At 35.9% G+C, this 21,210-nt stretch overlaps 1 protein-coding gene across 1 annotated transcript in view; it reads left to right on the top strand.

The window, feature by feature from the left end:
• Positions 1–21,210, top strand: part of LOC145679209 (adipokinetic hormone/corazonin-related peptide receptor variant I-like) — a 426,835-nt gene that overhangs the window by 341,668 nt on the left and 63,957 nt on the right. The window contains exon 4 of the mRNA XM_081749797.1: positions 833–1,040. Within this exon, the coding sequence (XP_081605923.1) occupies positions 833–1,040 (208 nt within the window). The remainder of the gene's footprint in view (positions 1–832; positions 1,041–21,210) is intronic.

Below are 21,210 nucleotides of genomic sequence, written 5' to 3'. Positions count from 1 at the left end.
CAGACTCCCACCGGGAATTGAATCCTGGTATCGCACGTGCAAGATGCAAACCCTAACCATGTAGTTACGACAGAGTTCTGTACTGTTAGCTTTACCAGAAAAATGATACCAGAACTGCTATACATAAAAAAATCGTCTTCATAATTAAAAATGAAAACAATGAGTAAATAAACTTTAACACTCTTATCTTTTTTGTCATTCTATTGGTAGTCAATCCATACATTGTAGAATACGTGCATTGAAATTGTATATCAAATAAATACACATAATGGAATTGAAATAGTAGCAACAACACTTCTACCACTGAGAAACGTATAGTACCACGTTGCGTACTTCCATCAGGGGCTGAGAATATAGCTTTTATCGTATTCCACATTCTATATGGAGCTTCACTATAATATTTCCATGACTCTTGGCTAACAGCAAGAAAAAAATAAGATGCTTGTTTTTCATTTATTATTATTATTATTATTATTATTATTATTATTATTATTATTATTATTATTATTATTATTATTATTATTATTATTATTATTATTATTATCATCATTATACGTATTTCAATTCCAGCTCCAAGGAGAGCCGATGCTTAGAAATGTTATTAGATTAAATAAAACATAAGTGCTAAACACTGCTAACTTTCATTTCTTCTATCTACTGATGCAAACTGGGCTGATGGCCAACTGTCGTAACATTTACCAATGCTTATGAACCGTGATCAATGCCTAAAGCTAAAAAAAATGTTGTATTAATGTATAAGGGGTACGTCATTGACGTAAGGCACAATGGGTACGTCATCAAAATAATTATATTGTTATTTATTTATTTACAGATAGTTGTCTTTCACACCATGGCCCATCCAAACCATACGTTCTTCGAACAATGTGTAACCTTTGGCTCATTTAGTACACAAGCACACGAAAACGCATATATTGTATTTGGCTTCAGTGTGATGTACCTGTTACCGATGATTGTCATCATATTTTGTTACGCATCAATTGTTACTGAAATATTTCGCCGATCCAGAACGCCACTAAGTGGTAAGTATTAATATGTTACATGTTTACGTAGTAGGTGTCTTAGTTTACGTATATGTGTATATGTGAATTATTTAATAAATTTTGCATGTATTGAATTTTAAAAAGTCTGATTTCAAAACTACTTGTTTAATGATGTCTTTTATGTAAGGGATGTTCATTCTTATATTTATGCCTTTACTTATATTTATTACATGACAATATTTGATAGATTTCGTAATACTCAAGGTCTAGTATTTGAAATATTGCCCAATATCACACAAAACGTACAACCTACGTTTCCTAGGTCTATATAAACCCAGGTTTTATGGTCATTCTAACAGAAGTTTTGCATTTACTTTAAAATGTTTAAGAATACTACATTCACAATTGTCCATGTCTCACTACGCTTTACTGTATTTCTAAGGACTTTCCTATTCATACATTTATATATTCTTGAAGTTCCGCAACTGAAGTTCTTTTAGCCTTCTAGTAAGAAGACATCCATTATACACTGAAAAATTGTAATATTTGCTCATTTCTATCAAAATGCTGTCTCTTGAATCTTCTCTTAAGTTTGCGAACAAAATATTGTATAAAACATGTTACCAAGCCCAGTGAATACAAAAAGTATGACAATACTCGCACTTTACTTCCAAACAAGAACTCAACTATACGAATACGTCAGGTATTATTAGAAGCAGTTTCCGCGAGTCCCTACTTCTGGTTTGTTTGGCACAATTCTAAATAAACCTGGGAAAGAAATACAAATGTACTAAAATCCAATCACGGTCTTTCGTGTTTCAACGACAATCTCTTCCACTAGATATGGCCTCCAGAAAAAGCATAACTATGTTATTCCCAACACTTCGTGCATGTCGAACTTTTCGTAGACTGGGCTGTTTTAATTGTGCCAGAATGTCGATCGTCGCTTACTTTGAGGACGAAGTAGTATACCTCATCTTTTAACCATCGACTTGCAATCCATCCAACGAATCCAGATTTTCTTGAAAGCTCTCCCGCGTATAAGGAGATAATGTGCACAATTAGAGAATAGAATTTACTATGGAGGTTGCGTGAGAAACTAGTATATATTTTGTGCCTAGAATTCATTAACGTGAAAGTTGAATTTCCGATATTTTTTCAGCGCGGTGTAACTTCGAATTTACGAATTTCTGAATCCATGTAACTTTACTTTTTCATGTTTTCGTGTGTGGAGGATTTCGCAAATCTGAAATTTTTGCACCATACAAATGCTGGTAGGGAAACATTGTTTGAAATACTCTGTGATACCTGAAAGTTAAGAGTGTGGTCAATCCAACATAAAGTTTTGTGTTTATATACCATTACGGCAGGTTATTACACATTTCAAATCTATGTGTTAAAAGCAAACTTACAGTGTTACAAGTATTATTCAGTGCTGCAAGCTGCAAACTAAAAACGGTACTGTATCACAAACATTTAAATTTTGGTGTCCCCACAGCAGTAATACCGCAAATGAAACAGACGAGTCAGGGCTCGTCCAAAGTTCTTTGGTTTCTAATACAATGATCGTGATATGCCGAACGACGAAACAAGCGAACAAAGTTACAAGAATTTGAAAATTTGATTTTTCAAAAGACTTTATTTCGAAAAACTACTTAGATAAGTACTTCTTCCAATTACAAAAATAGTTTTGAATAGATGTGAAGAGCACAATGCCATTTAGCAGCAATTTGATATCTCAAACCATTTTGGAGATATGGTAAAAACTATTATAGTTCGTCACACTGCACTGCTTAAAAGTACATAATTCCGAGAACTTATTGTAATTATAACTATTGGTGTAATATTATAGACGCAAAGTAAACCAAAAATTGTTTCGAAAGGTTCCCACAAATACTCCCTTTTAAGCAATATGAAAATTCGTCATTTTCTTCATATCTCCCGTATGGTTTGCGATATGTTGCTGTATACTGAATTATAATCTTTGTGTATATGGGAAAACAATCTGTAATTCAATGTGGTACTAATCCAAACATTTTTCTTTTTCGAAATAAAGTTCTTTGAAAATGATCAAGTTTTAAATTCCCTGTAACTTTGTTTTTACTTGATCGAAATATGTCATATGATGACCGTAGTATTAGAGATTAAGTTAGTTTGTAGGTGAATTATCCCGTTTATCTTCTTATTTGCGTTACTACTGTTATATAACCATTCAATATTTGGTTGTCTTTTAGTGTTTGTGTTACTGTAGCATCATTAATTTGCAACGCTGCATGATAAATGTGATATTGTATATTTTCTTTTTATATGTGGATTTGAAATATGTAGTGACTTGACGTATTGCTATTTGATAGAATACAATTTTATGTTAGGTTAGCAATACTGCAAAGTTTCTGGCATCATAGAGTGTGCTAAACAATGCCTCCCTGTCTATATTAGTGTGGTACTAAATTTCAGTAACTTCTGTCCGTTATTTTAGAGTCACAAGTATGTATCAAAATAAATGAACCACCCTGTATATGTGTTAATTATTTTTAGTATTGTAGAAAAATTCATCTTTGCGTTTCAAAGATTATTTTTAGGACTATCAGAATTAATTTGATACCAAGAAGGAAACATATTTAAAATAATGTATATAAAAATACCACTATAATCAATTGTAAAAAGGGGAAGAAAAGAAGGAAGGAAAAATTCTTGATAAAAATCCCCTTGAAGAGATGTAATATTAAAATCCAAAAATACAGCTTAAAAAGGTCGTGGAAAGAAGACAAATTGTCTAGGAGGAAAGAAGCAATAATTCGTTGCTGACATTGGATAAGTATTATCACAAAATCCGACGAACACAGATGCACATGTAGGTAACTACGTTTTCAGAAACGTAGGCATTTTCATATTAGTAAAGTATCGCAAAGAGAAAGCTAAGAAATATGGAGAGTAATAAATACGTCACAGGCAATCTTGACTAGAGAAAAGAAATCAGTGAGAGAGCCCAATTCCTCAAGAGAAAACACTTAAATGAATTCTTACTGTGAAGGAGAGCTAAGTAAAATGAATCTGGTAAAGAAAGTTTCTGAGTAAAAATATCCAAAACTGAACTAATATGAAAGTAATTTTTATAAATATTTTTTGATGGTGCTGTAAATTCGTATGTGTTTCATTTAGGGCAAATGAATCATGAAAATTCTTTGATGTCGGAAGGGTAAACAATAAGGAGGAATGCCCTATGGAGGAATAGTCTCTCATTGGGAAATTTCGTTTACTGAGATGATTTGTGTAAGCATTGTTTAATATTGATAGAACTTTGTGATGTATTGTTTGAGGCTGAAGAATCACTAGGGTTGTTTGAGTTTGAATTGTTCACGGATAAGTGAGAAATCCACTCGCATTGGAAATCTGCATGAATCCTCAATTACATTATTGTAGGTCACCTGTTGAGTGCTGGGTTCAATCCGGAACAGAGTAGAGTCTAATTCAATGCTCGTTTGAATTATTGGCCAAGAGAGAAGCTAGGTTAGTTTCTGTTATGATAATGTTACATTAATTCAAAGCATTCTCAATTTGCTTGCTAATATCTTATCAATACAAATCCTCGTTGGTATGGTGTGTCTCTAAACGATTAAATGTCATTACTAGAGAGGTCTCAGTACCAAAGAGGAAGATTGTATGAATCAAAGGATCCAGTAAAGTAGATACATTAACCCTAATCAGAGATGGACAGACCTTTGCCTTCTCGTGAATTCTAGCCATTACCAGTTAATGGGTCAAGCTCTACTGGAAATTTCATATTTTAAACCATTCCTCGTACAGCAAATAGAACATATCTTAATGCTTATAGTATGTATAGGTAGAATCGAAAGAACATGTTTTAATATTTTAATTTCATAATATTTTGACAAAATTGTTATATTTAATTCTCCTTCATACTGTAGTGACGTGATCCTAAACTGATCTGTAACTTAGTTGAACCTAGTGACTTTGCATCACCTTCACTGTTAGGTCCGTTCCATGTCCTCTATGTAAGGAGACATTTCTTTCTTACCTTACCATCGAAGCCCATCTTCCAGTTATACCTACTGGTTGAAGCATTTGAAGTTGAGTAATTGAGAGTCGAAGAACAAAGATATTTATTGTTGAAATTGTAGCGTTTTAAGGCAAAGCTACATCTTATTTTCTTGAAGGAAATGTCACAATATCACAAGTTTCCCAACTCCACGTTATGGTAATAATCCAGAAGAGCCCAACACATCATTTGTGAAATCCTCGTATCCATAGAGAGTCTACAATATCAGCCCCTGTCTACCTCAGATTAGAGCAGAGATACCATGTACAGTACTGAAACAAATGCCTTATTTGAGAGCAGAACGGACCTCTTCCCCTTCGCCAGGAGTCTCTTGACATTTAATTCACTTTATTTCATGAGAAAGAATGGAAATATCAGCGTAAGATTTACTAGTATTACCAATATATTTTTAAAAAATTCCGTTATAGTTGGCAGCCGAGACCTAAACCCGAAGTTAGAGTATTAAGTTTTTCTGTTTGCATATTCTGAATGATGGACATGTAGACTTTTCAAATTTGAGTGATACCCCTTGGCATCCTTAAGAAAGTCTGGCAGTGACGTCATAAATTGCGTCATTGCAAGAATCATTGAATACACTAGGACACATTTCAAATACTAGACCACAGCTCCTATAATTTTTATCCCATTTACATCCTATATGCGTCATTGCAAGAATCGTTGAATACACTAGGGCACATTTTAAATACTAGACCACAGCTCCTCTAATTTTTATCCCATTTACATCCTATAACTTTCCGCTGATAGATAATGAATTCATGTTTCACTAATTGTATTACTAATTATTTATTCCTTTCCATTACAGTTAAAAATAATTTGAAATATTAAAATGGTATGTACTTTTAAAGAAAATTTGCATATATGAAATCCATTTAATTCATTATATACGTACCAATTAAGCTAGAAGCTATTGACATAATTCCAAATCACGAGATCAGTAATGTAAAACAAACCATATTATTCGAATGGGAATCGAGCCTACGATCCCTGGCATTAGAGGTGAGAGCGTCAGCCAACTTGAAAATATATAGTATATTTACTTTCGAGTTAATTTTATTCCGAATTTTAGTATTGTAGAAAAATTTAGGACAGACAAAATAACATTGTAATCATTAAGGAATATTTTGGATGAAAAATGTATATGTTTTAAAATGTGTAATTTGCGAGTATTAGTGAAATGGTACTTGGAAAAACATTTTCTTAGTTTGTCGAGTCGAGTCGATTTTGAGTTTAACGTCCCTTTTCAGCAGCGAGGCTATATGAGACGTGGACCTACTGATTAACGTGGAATCCGAACCACATGATTTTTCTTAGTTTGTACCCGCTCTGAGGATGATTGCTTAAAACTTTTGAAAGTAATATTTGAGTCAAATGCTTGCAAAGAGGGAACGAATTGCTGGGTGTTCTGAAGGACTTATCAAAAAAACAAGTAAAAAAAGCTGTGGGTTGGTGTGTTCTCACAAAGCCTGTATTAATTATGATGCTATACATAAGAGCAGAAAGAGAAAATGGCTAGCTTCTGTACATAGAAGTTGTAAATGTCATGATGCTATATTTTTCTGCATCTCATAACCATGCCAGGTATGGTTTGTTTAGTTACATTCCATGGACAAAATGTCAAAATCTGTCCAAAAATATTTCTTTCGTGTTAACTATGTTATGTGTCATATACCTGGTATTTGGAAGGTATTTGGAGGACATGTGGATAGAAAGGACTTGGATATCAAGGGTGGAATCGTTGGAATTACGCTACGTTCAGAGACCTTGAAAACATAGGCATTGAGCACGGATTGTTGTAAGAAAGTTGAGAAGCATCTCACGAATGTAAGTGAAAACACTGACTTTAAAGAAAAGCAAGCAACGTATAGAGAGGAAGCAAAATCAAGAATACAAGAATATCGGCTGATGCAGGTTGGTAGGCATGAAATTCGTGAAAGGCTAACTGCCTTCATTGACCCACTGATCCTGAAACACAACCAGAAAATCTCGTAAACATAGCTACAGACAAAGTAGCGCCGTAGGCAGCCAACGTTCGTAAAGTTGTTGCAATTGACAAAAAATGATGAAAGAATTTCAAAATAATTGGCCACCAAGCTTTTATAATGCAATTCAGAAGAAAATTGTAACAATATTCGCGAAAAAGAAGAAAGGGACAACTGGGGCTTCAGAAATCTTGGACACAAACAGAATATATTCAACAGTCATTGGTCTTCAAACAAGTTCAAGTGATATAGATCAGGTGCTGTTCTCTAAACTTCCTCCAATTCCAACTTCAATGGTTCCAGAATCGGGTGAAATGAGACTATACACAAGTAAATCAAGCATGGAAAAGCAGTTAGAAGTTACTTGTTCCCAAAGAATTAAACGTCAGGAAAAACGAACAACAATAATTGATGGAGGAGTACTTATGTGATGTATCAAGTAGCCTGAAAAAGGCACAGTGCGTGATTTCGAATTTGCCACCTCTCCCTCCACAGAAAGTTGTACTGGTGTGACACAGAACCAAAAAAAAAAAATCATTCATTTGATTTGCTAAAATCTTTTACAAAATTTCGAATTACATCGTAATACTGGATGACGGTTCAGAAGATATTCCTCTCGAAACTTCCTCGAAAGGCGTAGCAAAGAGACATGACATGATCACTTCACATGAAGAGGCTAATAACACCAGTGCAACAAGCAATGAAAGTACCTCTGGCTGGAGACTCTCAAAGTTACTGTAATGTCGTGTGAAACAGATGTTTTCCTCTTCCTTGTTCATTTCTACTTCCTGGAAAACATTACAACAGAAATGTTAATGGAATCACCAGTGCACGGACGTACTGTCATAGATATTGACGCAACTGTATTGGAGCATAGGAAAATAATTCCCAAATTTTGGCAGCTTATGATCTCAGTGGTTGTGACACTACAGCTTCATACTTTAGTATCGGTAAGGGAAAAGTTGTTAATACCATTAAATGGATAAATGGATATACTCTGTCCTTACTGGACGACCATACAGCACCAATTTCTAGTGTTATAGAGCAAGCTTTACCATTCCTTATAATATACTATGGTAAAGGAGGTTATACGGCTACTATAGAGCCATGAATAAAACTGTGGCATGAAAAAACGGGAAGAAATTGTTCTCAAGAACCACAGATTTCCTTCCTTCCTGTGATGAATGATGCTTTTGCAGAAAACGTCAAACACGCGCATTTGCAAACATGTGTGTGGAAAAGTACGTTGTTGCCACATCCACCTAAACTAGGACTAACTATAAAGGTAACCAAGAACGTTCTGTTGCTTTCTCACCACTACATTCGAACATCGATATGTCACCTAAGACGTACCTGGATGATCAAAAATAGTCCTCATCAGCATCGACGACCTCCTGCCAAAGTTCTGGAAGGCCTTGGATTTCACTGGAGAAGAATTTGGTGGGCTGTGAAACGAAGAAGATATCAAGTGCATTTTGCACCTCTACTAGGGATTTGAACTGGAGTACTCTAAGGTGATTGTCCAAGTAATGGAACAGGTAATAATCGGACGGTGCAATGTCCGGGATGTATGATGGATGCACTAGTATTTCCCATCCAAAGTGTAGAATGGTGTCTCGGGCCGTCTTAACCACGTCGTTTATGCGTTGCTCTGTAATAGAATTACTCCTTTGAGATTCGGAAGTGCTGGCTCCAGAGCTATGAGTTTTTCTTGAACACGGCTCACCTGTTAATAGTACACAGTTGCATTGATGCTCTGCACAGATGATAGCACTTCCCGATGCACGATGCCACGAGCAGTCCATCAAAAACATAGAAAGACCTTCTTCTGGTGCAATGCTGGTTTCGGCTGTTTTGAAACCGGTTCATGTAATGCAAACCAATGATGACAGCTCCGTGGACCTTTGTACAGAATCCACTTTTCATCACATGTCAATACTCTGTCCAGAAATGGCCTCTTCCTCAGACGAGACAGCAATGAAACACAGGTGTCTGCTCGCGTTGTCTTATGGCTCGGATGCAAATCATGGTGGACCCATCGACCCAACTTGTAGTGTTCCCAAGTTGATGGAGGTGCTGCCAAATGGTTTCTCCACTCACACTGAATTGCAGTCCTAGTTCTTTACATGTCTGGCCACTGTTCGCCTTAATTGCTGCCTGAATATCTTCATTTTGTACATGTGTTGGTCTTCTGACATACGGTGTGTCTTCGAGTGTTTTGTCACCGTCCGTAAACTTGTTAAACCACCTCTGCACTACCCGAGTAGTCACTACACCCTCACCAAAGATCTGACATATCTTCTGCCTCGTTGCAGCGGTGTTTGACCTCAGTTGGAACTCGTACGGCGTACACGCCCTTGTGACACTCTGTGGAGGTCCCCTCTTCACTCTATCCTTACACAAGTTCACGATGTAACTGAACTGCCACAACCAGGTAGAATCTTGGTCATACCCACACCAGCAACTGACTTTTGCCTTATCTCCATTCGCGTTCAACTCATGGTATGAAGGCCAATTGAATACAGACCTGCATAAAAACGACATAACTTTCTTGGTTACTTTTATATGTGTGGATACTATAAAAACAATGCTCAGAATACTTAATGCCTTTAACTTTGTCAGAAGATGTACCCGTAGCACCTTCGGAGATACTAAAAACTGATTAATTGCTCGTGTGAAAGAGATGAACCATACAAAATGTATCGTTGTAATTGTACAAGTATTTCTTCTTTAAGTAATTCTTCTTTACCACGTACCTTGCTCTGTGGCTGTATCGATATTAGATGCTACAGCTACACGTTGATGAAAATATAGTGGAATGTTAGATATTTTATCAAATTTTGTCTCATTCTTTGTGAAAAGTTCGTCAGGAAGTTTCAGTTGGTTAATAGGAATTAAAGATCTGAAGATCAAAAAATGTTAATGTCAATTTTCCAGTTGTCTGAAGAAAATCTCCATTTAAATAAACGAAAGAAAATATTCAGGTTTATTTCCATTAAATTGTACTATTTGTGTCGCATTTTTGTATATATATCGGGTGTTGCAAAATAAGTGTTACAACTCTTGGAAGGTGACTCCTAACACTGAGACAAGAAAAAAAGTTCTCTTGAACTTTCGGCTATCGAACATAGTTTCGGATCTACAAGGTGCCGAAAGCGTGGGAAAATGACATTCAGACGCCAATAGTTCGGAAACTATCCAATGTAAAGAGGGCGGGTAAAGAATTTACTGAACAAGTCATATCTGCTGTATTAAATTTTTCATGTTTCACAATCCTACCATGCACGTGCAAGGGATTCCCCAAAGGAACGTAGAGAGTCCCGGATAATCTGCAAAATGAAAATTGGTCTAAATGGATATGAATTGATATTGTTTCTACCAGGTAACAATAATTCGTTTGTATTAAGTCGATATCTGGAACAAATACAAAATGGCGGATACCTTCATTTCCGTTGTGTGTGGTTGCATAATCGCCAGGTACGGATGCTAGACATTTACGTTCTGAGTATTAAGTCTTGCGAATTTGTTCTCAAATGCTCTAGAAAGACATCTGGAGTGTCGGTAGAGCACAACAAATGAAGCAGGGTGATTCACATGTGTGGAAACACTTAACGAAAAAAGCCCAGAGATGCACTCATACTAAGTAAACGTGAGTTCACAGTTGTGGAAATGTAAAGATTAGCGTCAAGAACTTGAAAGCCATTGCCGATTTACCAATAATATTCCTTTAATCCGATGCAATATGATGTACATTATTGCATACCAATAAGGATGCAACAACTGAGGCCAAGTTAAAATTGTGCAAGGGGACTCACAAAAAACTGGGTAAACTAAATGAATGTAACAAGTGAGATCGCATGATCGATATTGAAATGTGACCAATATGTGTGTTGATATCAATATGTATCTAATGAACAAATGTCAACATGTCTCACTACTGCTGGGACACCGTCCCAAGTGCGAAAACTAGGAAAATAACGTTATATATTCTGCTATTACATCTTGTGCACTTCTTTGTAGAACGTAACTAGAACAAGATTGTATCAAGTCCCTCTTTGTTTGGGACATCGTCCCACAGTCGAAACATATGAAAATAAATCTCTTAATCCATGGTTCAACATCTGATAGAGCGTGAAAATAACAAACTTGTATCATGTCCCACGTCTTCTGGGACATATGATGTACTCGAAATATAGGAAAATACCTCTAGAAATTCTTATCTTACACACAGTGCAAATGCCAAGACAAAGATGAAAATGAACCAATTTGGCACATGTAACACTACTGCTGGAACACCATACATATGGAAAATAAAACGACATGATAAATAGGAAGAAACGTCTTAAAGCTCTGATTGTTTACAACTGTGCAGTAGGAGTAACAAAATGAAACACACAAGCATGTCGAGAGGCTTTACAAGAGCGCTTGCCAAACAAAGTGGGTACTCCTCAAAGAAATGAATACAGAGAAAGTGAGGATCCATCGAAGCCTCAGGGCTAGGGCGGTCGCTTTCGCCCGCGTGGTTGCAGTTTCCAAACCTACTGGGAGCCCACGGCCTCAGATTCAAGACCCGAATAGTTATTTACCTATTTTTCGTACGTGGGAAAGTGTCCCAGCAGTAGTGGGACATGTTGACATTTGTCCATTAGATACATGTTGATATCAACACACACATTGGTCACATTTCAATATCGATCATGCGACCCCACTTGTTACATTCATTTAGTTTATTCAGTTTTTTGTGAGTCCCCTTGCACAATTTTAACTTGGCCTCAGTTGTTGCATCCTTATTGGTATGCAATAATGCACATCATATTGCATCGGATTGAGGGAATATTATTGGTAAATCGGCAATGGCTTTCAAGTTCTTGACGCTAATCTTTACATTTCCACAACTTTGAACTCACCTTTACTTAGTATGAGTGCATCTCTGGGCATTTTTCGTTAAGTGTTTCCACACATGTGAATCACCCTGCTTCATTTGTTGTGCTCTACCGACACTCCTGATGTCTTTCTAGAGCATTTGAGAACAAATTCGCTAGACTTAATACTCAGAACGTAAATGTTGTCCAGCATCCGTACCTGGCGATTATGCAACCACACACAACGGAAATGAAGGTATCCGCCATTTTGTATTTGTTCCAGATATCGACTTAATACAAATGAATTATTGTTACCTGGTAGAAACCCTATCAATTCATATCCATTTAGACCAATTTTCATTTTGCAGATTATCCGGGACTCCCTACGTTCCTTTGGGGAATCCCTTGCACGTGCATGGTAGGATTGTGAAACATGAAAAATTTAATACAGCAGATATGACTTCTTCAGTGAATTTTTTACCCGCCCTCTTTACATTGGATAGTTTCCGAACTATTACCTTCCGAAAGTCATTTTCCCACGCTTTCGGCACCTTGTAGATCCGAAACTATGTCCGATAGCCGAAAGTTCAAGAGAACTTTTTTCTTGTCTCTGTGTTAGGAGTCACCTCCCAAGAGTTGTAACATTTATTTTGCAACACCCGATATATATATACCTGAATAAACTACATTTTTCACGTACTGAAAGTAAACGTTTCTTATTCATATGTAAATAAACATGTATGAGATATATTTAATAAAGATGAATGATATAAATAAGCATCATTTATATTTATACACGAATATGGAAGTACAGTATGACCTTCATAATCCAACAGTTTTGGATATATTCCTCAGCCTTTCTTCAACCGATTTGCACCAAATTTTGAGGGTACGCCTCTATGACTATTTAGTCGTGTCTCTGAAAATTTGGAAAAGAGGCCGGTAACTCTTATATCGTCGAGATCGTACTGTATATTAAAGCTGAAAGTTTAGTAATTTTAACTTGGTAAAGCAATTTTTAACTACAATAGAAGTAAATAAGCAGATAAATAATGCGTTGTAGCAAAGATGAATTCATTATCTATTGCAATTAGTTATAAAATACAAATCAAATAACAATTACTGGAATTATCGTCGATTATTTACAACTTGTTGTTTTAAACTTGGCGATTATTAAGATGCCGCAAAAATGACGTCACCGCTCGAATTCCCAAGGAGTGCCCAGATGGCATCACTCAATTTTGATGAAGCTTTCATACCCATCATTCAGAAAATTCAAAGAAAGAACTTAATACGTTAATTTCGGGTTCAGCTGATTTCAGGCTTTTGGTTGCCGGGCAATTATATTCCACAAGAGACAAGGCTATGATGCTAACTACGTACGTATATACTCAAGAGAGCGTTTTGTCATTATTACAATATAATTTAGAAAAATTATTATATTTTGCAAGAAATGTATCTTCCTATAAATGAATGGCTGAATGGAAAAACAGTACTAGTCCAAAGGATTCATATTGAGTTAAGTCAAACTGAACTTTGAAGAGACATAAGACAAATTCAGTTTGTTTTTCAATGAATTTTGTATTTCAGAGATGTTGTGCTAAACCTTACAAACACGGTTTAAAAGACAAATATGATTCTAGCATTAATCATAATATTTATTAATTAAAATAAGCGCTGTGGATATATATATATTCTTGCTGTACTGTACTGTGGGGTTACAACCACAGTTTTGCTCAATTATAAGTTCTTAACTGAAAGAATGTGGGGATAGCATTTCGCATGGCAAGAGAGAAAGTACGTGGGGATCTGAGCAGTACAGCGCTGAAGTAATTAATTGGGGATGAATGAAATGAAATGCATGTTTTCTAATAGAAGAAATCACAGAGACGCAAAGGTTAGGAAAGGAAAAGGTTTACTGTACCTCAGCCATTTCGATGTGATGAGCCTCTTCAAATATTGGGTGAAGCCTTATCCTCCAATCCGTTGAGTGGTTCCGTCTGGTATCGATCTTGGACCTCACGTTCGAGAGTGAAGAACCTCTCGACCTCAGGGCAACAGCTCCCAGATGTCCTGGCCTCTTTGGAATGACACCTCTGTCATGCAGTGGATGGTGAGGGCCCAGGCGTGCCAACCGTCTCTCAATTGCTGCTACGACGACTCTTCTGAATAGGGGTCCAAAGTGTGTTTCTGGCGGCTCCTGTCACACTTCTCACCTCGAGGGTTCCGTGTCCCCTGGTTTTGTTCTACTTCCTAGCTTTCGCTTCTTCCTGGTGCTCCGCACGTGGATAACTAGATCATCACAATTATCTTGGTTAATAGAGAAGTTTAATTGCTGAAACGGCGTGGCTGAGTTTGTTTTGGTGAAGTTACGGAAACTAGGAAGAGAATGGTAAGCATGAATTTGTATTGGGATGAGGTGACAACATAGGGAAGCCTCTTCTTTATTATTTAATAATTACAATTTCTTGTTTGAAAAACAAAATAACTACATACAGGGAGAATTCAAAATAGGCGCTTAGCCTGATATCCTCTACACTCCCTGCTCTATTTCTCCACGACGATTTTGAAAAAAATTCGGAGTGTTCTCCTGGAGAAGAGTGTTGATGACCCAAAGATGCTGTAGTAATTCTCCAATGTCCTTAAGATGGCGGTCAGGTATGAATTAATTATAATATGTTGTCGAAGGTTGCCCTCTGGCGGACGCTCCCTTTACTACGTAGAAACTGAAGATGTAGAAGGATAGAATTCAAGGTTGCGCTGATTCAGATTTTTTTTTACATGAAAGAAAAATAAAACGAATTAGTTAATAGTACTTCAGGAAGTGTGGTGTTATGCAATCTTAATGGGAGGTAAGTGTAATAATTTTAATATGGGATTATTAATATAGATTATGGCTGAGATACAAGTGAGGGGTTAAGTGGGAAGGAAAAAATGACATTTGAAAGAAAAATTAATTGTAACTTGTTTATATACAATAATTATATGATTCCTTAACCTAATTGTGATATATAAAATAAATATATGAATATATGTAATATAATAAGATAAATTATAAATAATGAATAACATAAGATAAATAATATATATATTATACATATGGAAAGTAAAATCTCTCTAAGTTTAGATATTCGTATAAGTTTGTGTTAGTTAAAATTGATATTCGTGGGAGTGTTAGAATATGGGAGGATACAATTAGATTAACTAATTTGGTTAGTAGCATTTCCTCTACTAAGTGCCTGAAAAGTCCGATATACCGCGGACTACTCGGTAACGGTATATGAAGAGTAGCACTATTCCAGATTAGTTAAATGACTGGGATACCACGAGATAAAATACGTTACACATAAGGGATATAATTGTTTAAATACGATGCTGAGATATTTCTCGGAGTGAGTTCTAGCGGGGAGTGATGCAAGTCCTCGCGTGTTTCTGTCGAGACGTTGTTTCTAGCAGTAGCAGGCAAAAATCTTGGAAAAGTACGATGAAGAGATGATGGTTTCTTTTGTAATAATCCTAAGATTTTTATTAACACAAATAACATGAGAACTAGGGTTATAAAGATGAGCAGGTCAGTAATCCCTAAAAAGCTTTGAAACGCCGAAGATAATTCCATTGCTCTTACAGGCTTGGAACAAAATGGCAGAATTAACATTTTGTTTTGTTTGAGAATGTAAATTACGTAAATGGTGAGTATTAATTGCCAAAGAAAAATGATTCCGGGAACAAACCAGTCATGTTCAAAGATAGGACGTTCAAATGATGTTTCAACCAATGCAAAAGGTGTTACATTCATGTGGCTAACAGATGAAATCCATAAATCATTCACTAATGTATTGACATTAAAGAAAACATTGGGTTTGAATTTTTGTCCAACGAGAAATAAATCATTGTTTACAATCATTGCCGGAAATAAATGTAGAAGTTTAGGTTTTGATAAATCATTATCGAAGCAGGGAAAATTTGTTTTTACGAAGAGATGCTGAGTGACTTCCAATTTGATGTTACACGGTAGAGTTATTTGTACAGCACCAAAATTCAAGTGATCAGGTAATGAGAGGTTGGTTGGGATACTATTATTCCATAGGGTAACAAATTTTGGAGGGTGCGTTAATAAGTATTGGTGGTCATCTAATTCCATTATTTGAACTGTTGTGACTGATTCACATCGAAAATCGCAAGTAGAAGTAATATCCCTTACAGTTTGTCCTCTATATCCATGCGTAATACATTCTGTTTGGCGAGAATTTGTAATAACGTGGTTGGGAATTTTACATAAGCGAGTAGTTCGAAACTGGCAACCAAGCATATCAGATCCTATTATGGGAATTATAATCTTTTTGTTTTGAACGGCTACAATGACAGGTTCCAAATTGACGACACATGTTTGGTTTCTAATTGCAAAGGATATACTTCTTACAGAAAAAATATCAAAGCTAGAATCTTTTTCCAGAATAGGAATTTGCAGTTGCAAAAATATGTAATTTTCTGTTATAGAACATTACAGCGTTGAAATAGTGTAATAAATTTCTAATAGGTTTCTATCAATGGCTAAAACGAACCCAGATTTAATAAGAGTAGATTCTAAAGCTAATAGTTGTGCATCAAGAACATCATATGGTATAGTATTGGCATTGAGTTTGCCATCTCTACAGCTTTCTACTAATAAATCATATTTATAAATTTCCAAAAATTTCAAAAATTGTGCCGTGATTTCATAAAATTCGGAGATAAAAGCATACGATTCAGCCGTCACTTTAGAATCTAGCGTGTTAAGATATTTGCCTAATCTTTTTTCTTGTTCTACAATGTGTTGGGAAAAATTTCTAATTCTCTGGAAGTTGTTTTGAATTTGAGCCTGAAAATTTGAAAGTTCTTGAGATGAGTTCTGTAAAAATATGTTATTTTTCATTAATTGTTTTTGAACTTGCAATACAGTTTCTTCTAACTTTTCTTCCTTTTGATGCAAAGCATCTACAGTTGATGATTCAGCTACATCACAACAATATCCTAGAAGATTGCCAATAAAACCCAATAACGCTCTCTTAGATTTCTTAGGTGCCGGCTTATGAAACATAGGTTTCGGTATATGCAAAAAAATTTTCAAAATGTGATCGTGTAATTGTTTAAGTGTATCTGCGGCTTTACATACATCAATGTGATAATACTTTTGTGTATTGCAGTGTAAAAATTTATACAACGTAGAAGAGTTTAATTTCTCCGGGAACACAAAACTGATATTGAAAGTTAATGGTACTGAGTGTTGATAGGTGACCATATTACTTAACTTTTTAAAATAAAATCCAGACGAAATACTGAATTCTAAAGTTGCTACTGTAGTGACAGCAGTTATCGTCACAAAAAGCAGAATGAGATATTTTGCCTGCAACAAAGTGAGAAAAGTGGCACATTAGAATAGAAATCATGCCTAGTTCTACAATTAAATATAGATTTGAAGCAGTATTCCTGTGTTTACTTCTTAACTTCATGGTGAAGAGCTATGAGCAATAATAAAACAATATTAAAATTATCTACTATATACAGCACTAGAAACATTTGAGTGCTTCTTTCGTCTAATATGTACATATATATATATATATATATATATATATATATATATATATATATATATATATATATTTCCATGTTACCTTGAAGGTTCACTGACAGTGAAAAAAACGACCAACAAAAGGTCAGGAAAGAATATGAAACATATTCAAAGAACACTTGTCATGCAACCCAGTACTCATACACAATAAATAATACTCAAAATAAAAGGATTATGAAAATATCCCACAGAAACTAAAAAGTAGTTTCAAAATTATCAAAAATAGAGTATCAATACTTCACTATACATTACTAACGTATCGTAATAACAAGATTAGCTTATTCACTCATATGCTCAAGCTCACTTTTTTTTTTTACACAGGAAAATATTCATACATCAAATGTTCGTAGATTCGTTTATTCTGTACATCGTAAACACAAAAAATAATTTTATCGATGGAATCCAAATTTTCCTCCAAGAAATTTCTCACAGTTCTTAAGGCTATGTGACATGCTGGTGTTTTAGGATATAAAAATGCACCTGTTGAAATGGTGGGCAATGCAACTGTACGAAAATCATTGTTTAAAACACTAAATAAGATTTTCTCGTAACAAGACTGTAATGATTTGCTATTTTCACCTTTAAGTCCACAAGTGTGTATTACGTGTTTAGCTGGAAGATTGAAGCCTTCTGTAATTATGCACGAACCTTCTTTTAATTTCCCAATGCGTGCACATTCTTGAGTTAATTGTGGCCCTGCTGCTAAGTGTATTGCCCTGTCTGCGCTCCCTATGGGTAATAAATCCGTGTTGCTTCGGTTTACAATGGCATCACCCTGGAGTTCTACAATGCTTCCATGGTACAAAGCTACTTTAGAATTGATCTCAGTGTTCACACCAAATTTTGAAGGAACTTTAGGTGCATTATGTAGCGTACGTTTGGTTGTGACATCCCACGTCGGTAAATGGAGCATAGAAATGGCATTAACGATATTTAGGCACGTGTAATTGTCAGTTTGATCATCTTTTTCTTCCTCTCCCTCTTTCCTTCCAGTAAATTCAATGATAAACCTAGATGTTGGTAAGCCTGTTACGTCTTCATCATTCCGTGGAGACAGCTGATTCCGTTCCTCCTCATCTTCTGTACAGTTCTCTTCAGGGGGTACGATCTCTCCTTGAATGGCTGAGTCTGTGGCTTCAATATCCTCACTGGTGTGAGGCTTCTTGCGTTGATCGTCGTGATTTCCTAACTCGTCCAGAGGCGACGGAGGGTAATATTTCTTAAGACGGTCAACCGTAATGGAGTCTATCTTCTGTCTTCCTGTGCCAGTAGTGAATTTAACGAAGTAACTATTTTCGTTATTCTTGCCCTGTATCTCACCTGGTCCAATGTATTTCCCAGTGAAAGCACGTGTCTGGCCCCGTTTCATATTATCTACATATATCTAAACAAGATCTCCCTTCTGAAATTGCACTTGTTTATGACGCTTGTCATATGATTTTGCAGAAGTTTGGAACCTTTTGAATAATTTTTCAGCAGCCTGCTCTCGAATATCATTAAGATGAGAAAGCCTGACTGCGTTGTCTTGAAATTGACACTGTGTGTCAAACATAGCTTGATGTATTAACCTTGGTTTGAAACCATGGAGTAATTCAAAACTGGAGTATCCCATACTTGTGTTAATAGAAATATTATGGCTGAATGTAACCTTGGGAAGTAACTCCACCCAGTTTCCTGAATTATCTGGGTCAATGTTGAGCTTCAATTTTTGTTCCAAATTACGTATTGTTACTTCAGCAAGCCCAATAGAAAAATGTGCTTTCACGTCTGCAAATTTCAACGTAACACCACAAATATTGCACAATTCCTTAAATATGGCGCTTGTAAAAGCAGCTGCCCTGTCTAGGCAGAGTTCATAAAATAACCCATATTTTAAAATGACGTCATTAAAAAGGAATGATGCCAAAGTATTGGCAGTGGTGTCTGGAATACTAGCTGTTATACAAAATCTTGTGGCTTCATCCACACAGACTACAAAATATTTGTGTTTCAAAATATTGTTAGTGCAATAAGGCCCAGCTACGTCCAAATAAAGCCGGTAAAAGGGCATAACACTAGGGTGAGTTTGCAGCTTACCATAACTCAAACCAACTCTTTTCTTTAATATTTGGCAGTGAAGACATTCTCTACAGCGTCTATATACAAAAAGTTTCATGTCAGGAAAATATACACTGTTAACTAATAATTTATATGTTTTACTAAAAGCAGAGTGATTGGCTCCCAAAATCTCCTCATGACACTTCTTAAAAACTGTTTCCTGCAATGACAAAGGAATGGCAAGCAAGTAGTTCATACCCATAGGTGTTTTGTTTTTTCTGTAAAGAATGTTATTGCGCAATTCATAACAGGAAGCTTGTCTTTCATACTGATTGTCTTTAGATTTGCCCTCAAGCCAGTCAATAATGTGCTTAAGAACATTATCTTTTCTCTGAGCTTCGCTAATATTAATATCGGTGTTATCTTCTAGAAAAAAACACAGGGGTCCTCTGAACTTAACTTTTCATCTTCGAGATCTCTTTTATTGGAAGCAAAACGACTGATATTATCGGCTTCTATATTGGCGGTTCCTGAGACATGGGATATTGTAAAGTCAAATTGCTCCAGTTGAGAAAGCCACCGAGCTAGCTTGCCAATAACATTTTTAGATTGTTTGAGAAATGTGATCGCTCTACAGTCCGTTTTTAGAAAAAAATGTCTTCCTATGAGCCAGTAACGAAAAGAACGTAGTGCATATAGCACCCCAAGAAGCTCAATCTCATATATTGAATAATTTTTTTCTGTGGCGTTTAGAGACCGGGAACAATACCCAATAGGAACTAATTCACTGTCAGGGTTATCATCAATTGGTTGCTTAGCAACCGCCCCCACCCCAGATTTACATCCATCCGTGTACAGAAATAATGGTCTGTTGGGGTGATAGTTCATTAAAGTTGGTGAATTTATTATTGCTTCTTTGAGTTTTTCAAAAGCATCCTGTTGTGGCTTTTTCCAGCTATATGTAGCATCACGCTTAAGTAATTGTAAGAGAGGAGCTGAAATTTCACTGAAATTCTTTACAAAGCGTCTCACAAAACTACAAGTGCCGAAAAATGATTTGAGTTGTTTTTTAGTTTTAGGACGTTTGTAACATTTTATAGTGTCAATCACTTTGTCAGACACAGAAATACCATATTTATTTACTTTATGTCCAAGAACAACTACAGAAGTTTGTGCAAACTTGGTTTTCTTTGGAGACAGTTTTAAACCTCGCTTGCGAAAAGCATCAAAAAGTAATGTGCATAATTCTAACATTTCCGGTATGGTGTCGGATACTATAAAATAGTCATCTAGGTAATTCAATATATGGGGCGATGGAATATCGGCTAATGTCAGTTTTATGAGCCGGTTCAACGCCGCAGAAGAACAAAGTAATCCTTGAGGAACCACATTATAATGAAAGGATCCCTCCCCCGGAACAGAGAATGCTGTGATTGGTTTGCTATCTTCTGTAATGCGGATTTGGAAGAAGGCATCTTTTTGGTCACACATTGTAATAAATTTCTTTCCAGAAACACGATTTAACACGTCCTCCATGCTAGGAATCGGAAAAGAATCCACCCTACATTGGACATTTACAGCCCGAAAATCAGAAACAAAACGATAATCACCTGTTCGTTTTTTTAACTAAGAGAATAGGTGA

This window comes from Thermobia domestica, chromosome 2 (assembly GCF_964235325.1).
Source record: "Thermobia domestica chromosome 2, izTheDome1.hap1.1, whole genome shotgun sequence".
NCBI lineage: Eukaryota > Metazoa > Arthropoda > Insecta > Zygentoma > Lepismatidae > Thermobia > Thermobia domestica.
Note: the sequence above shows the minus strand (reverse complement) of the source record. Positions and strands in the feature narration are given on the sequence as shown.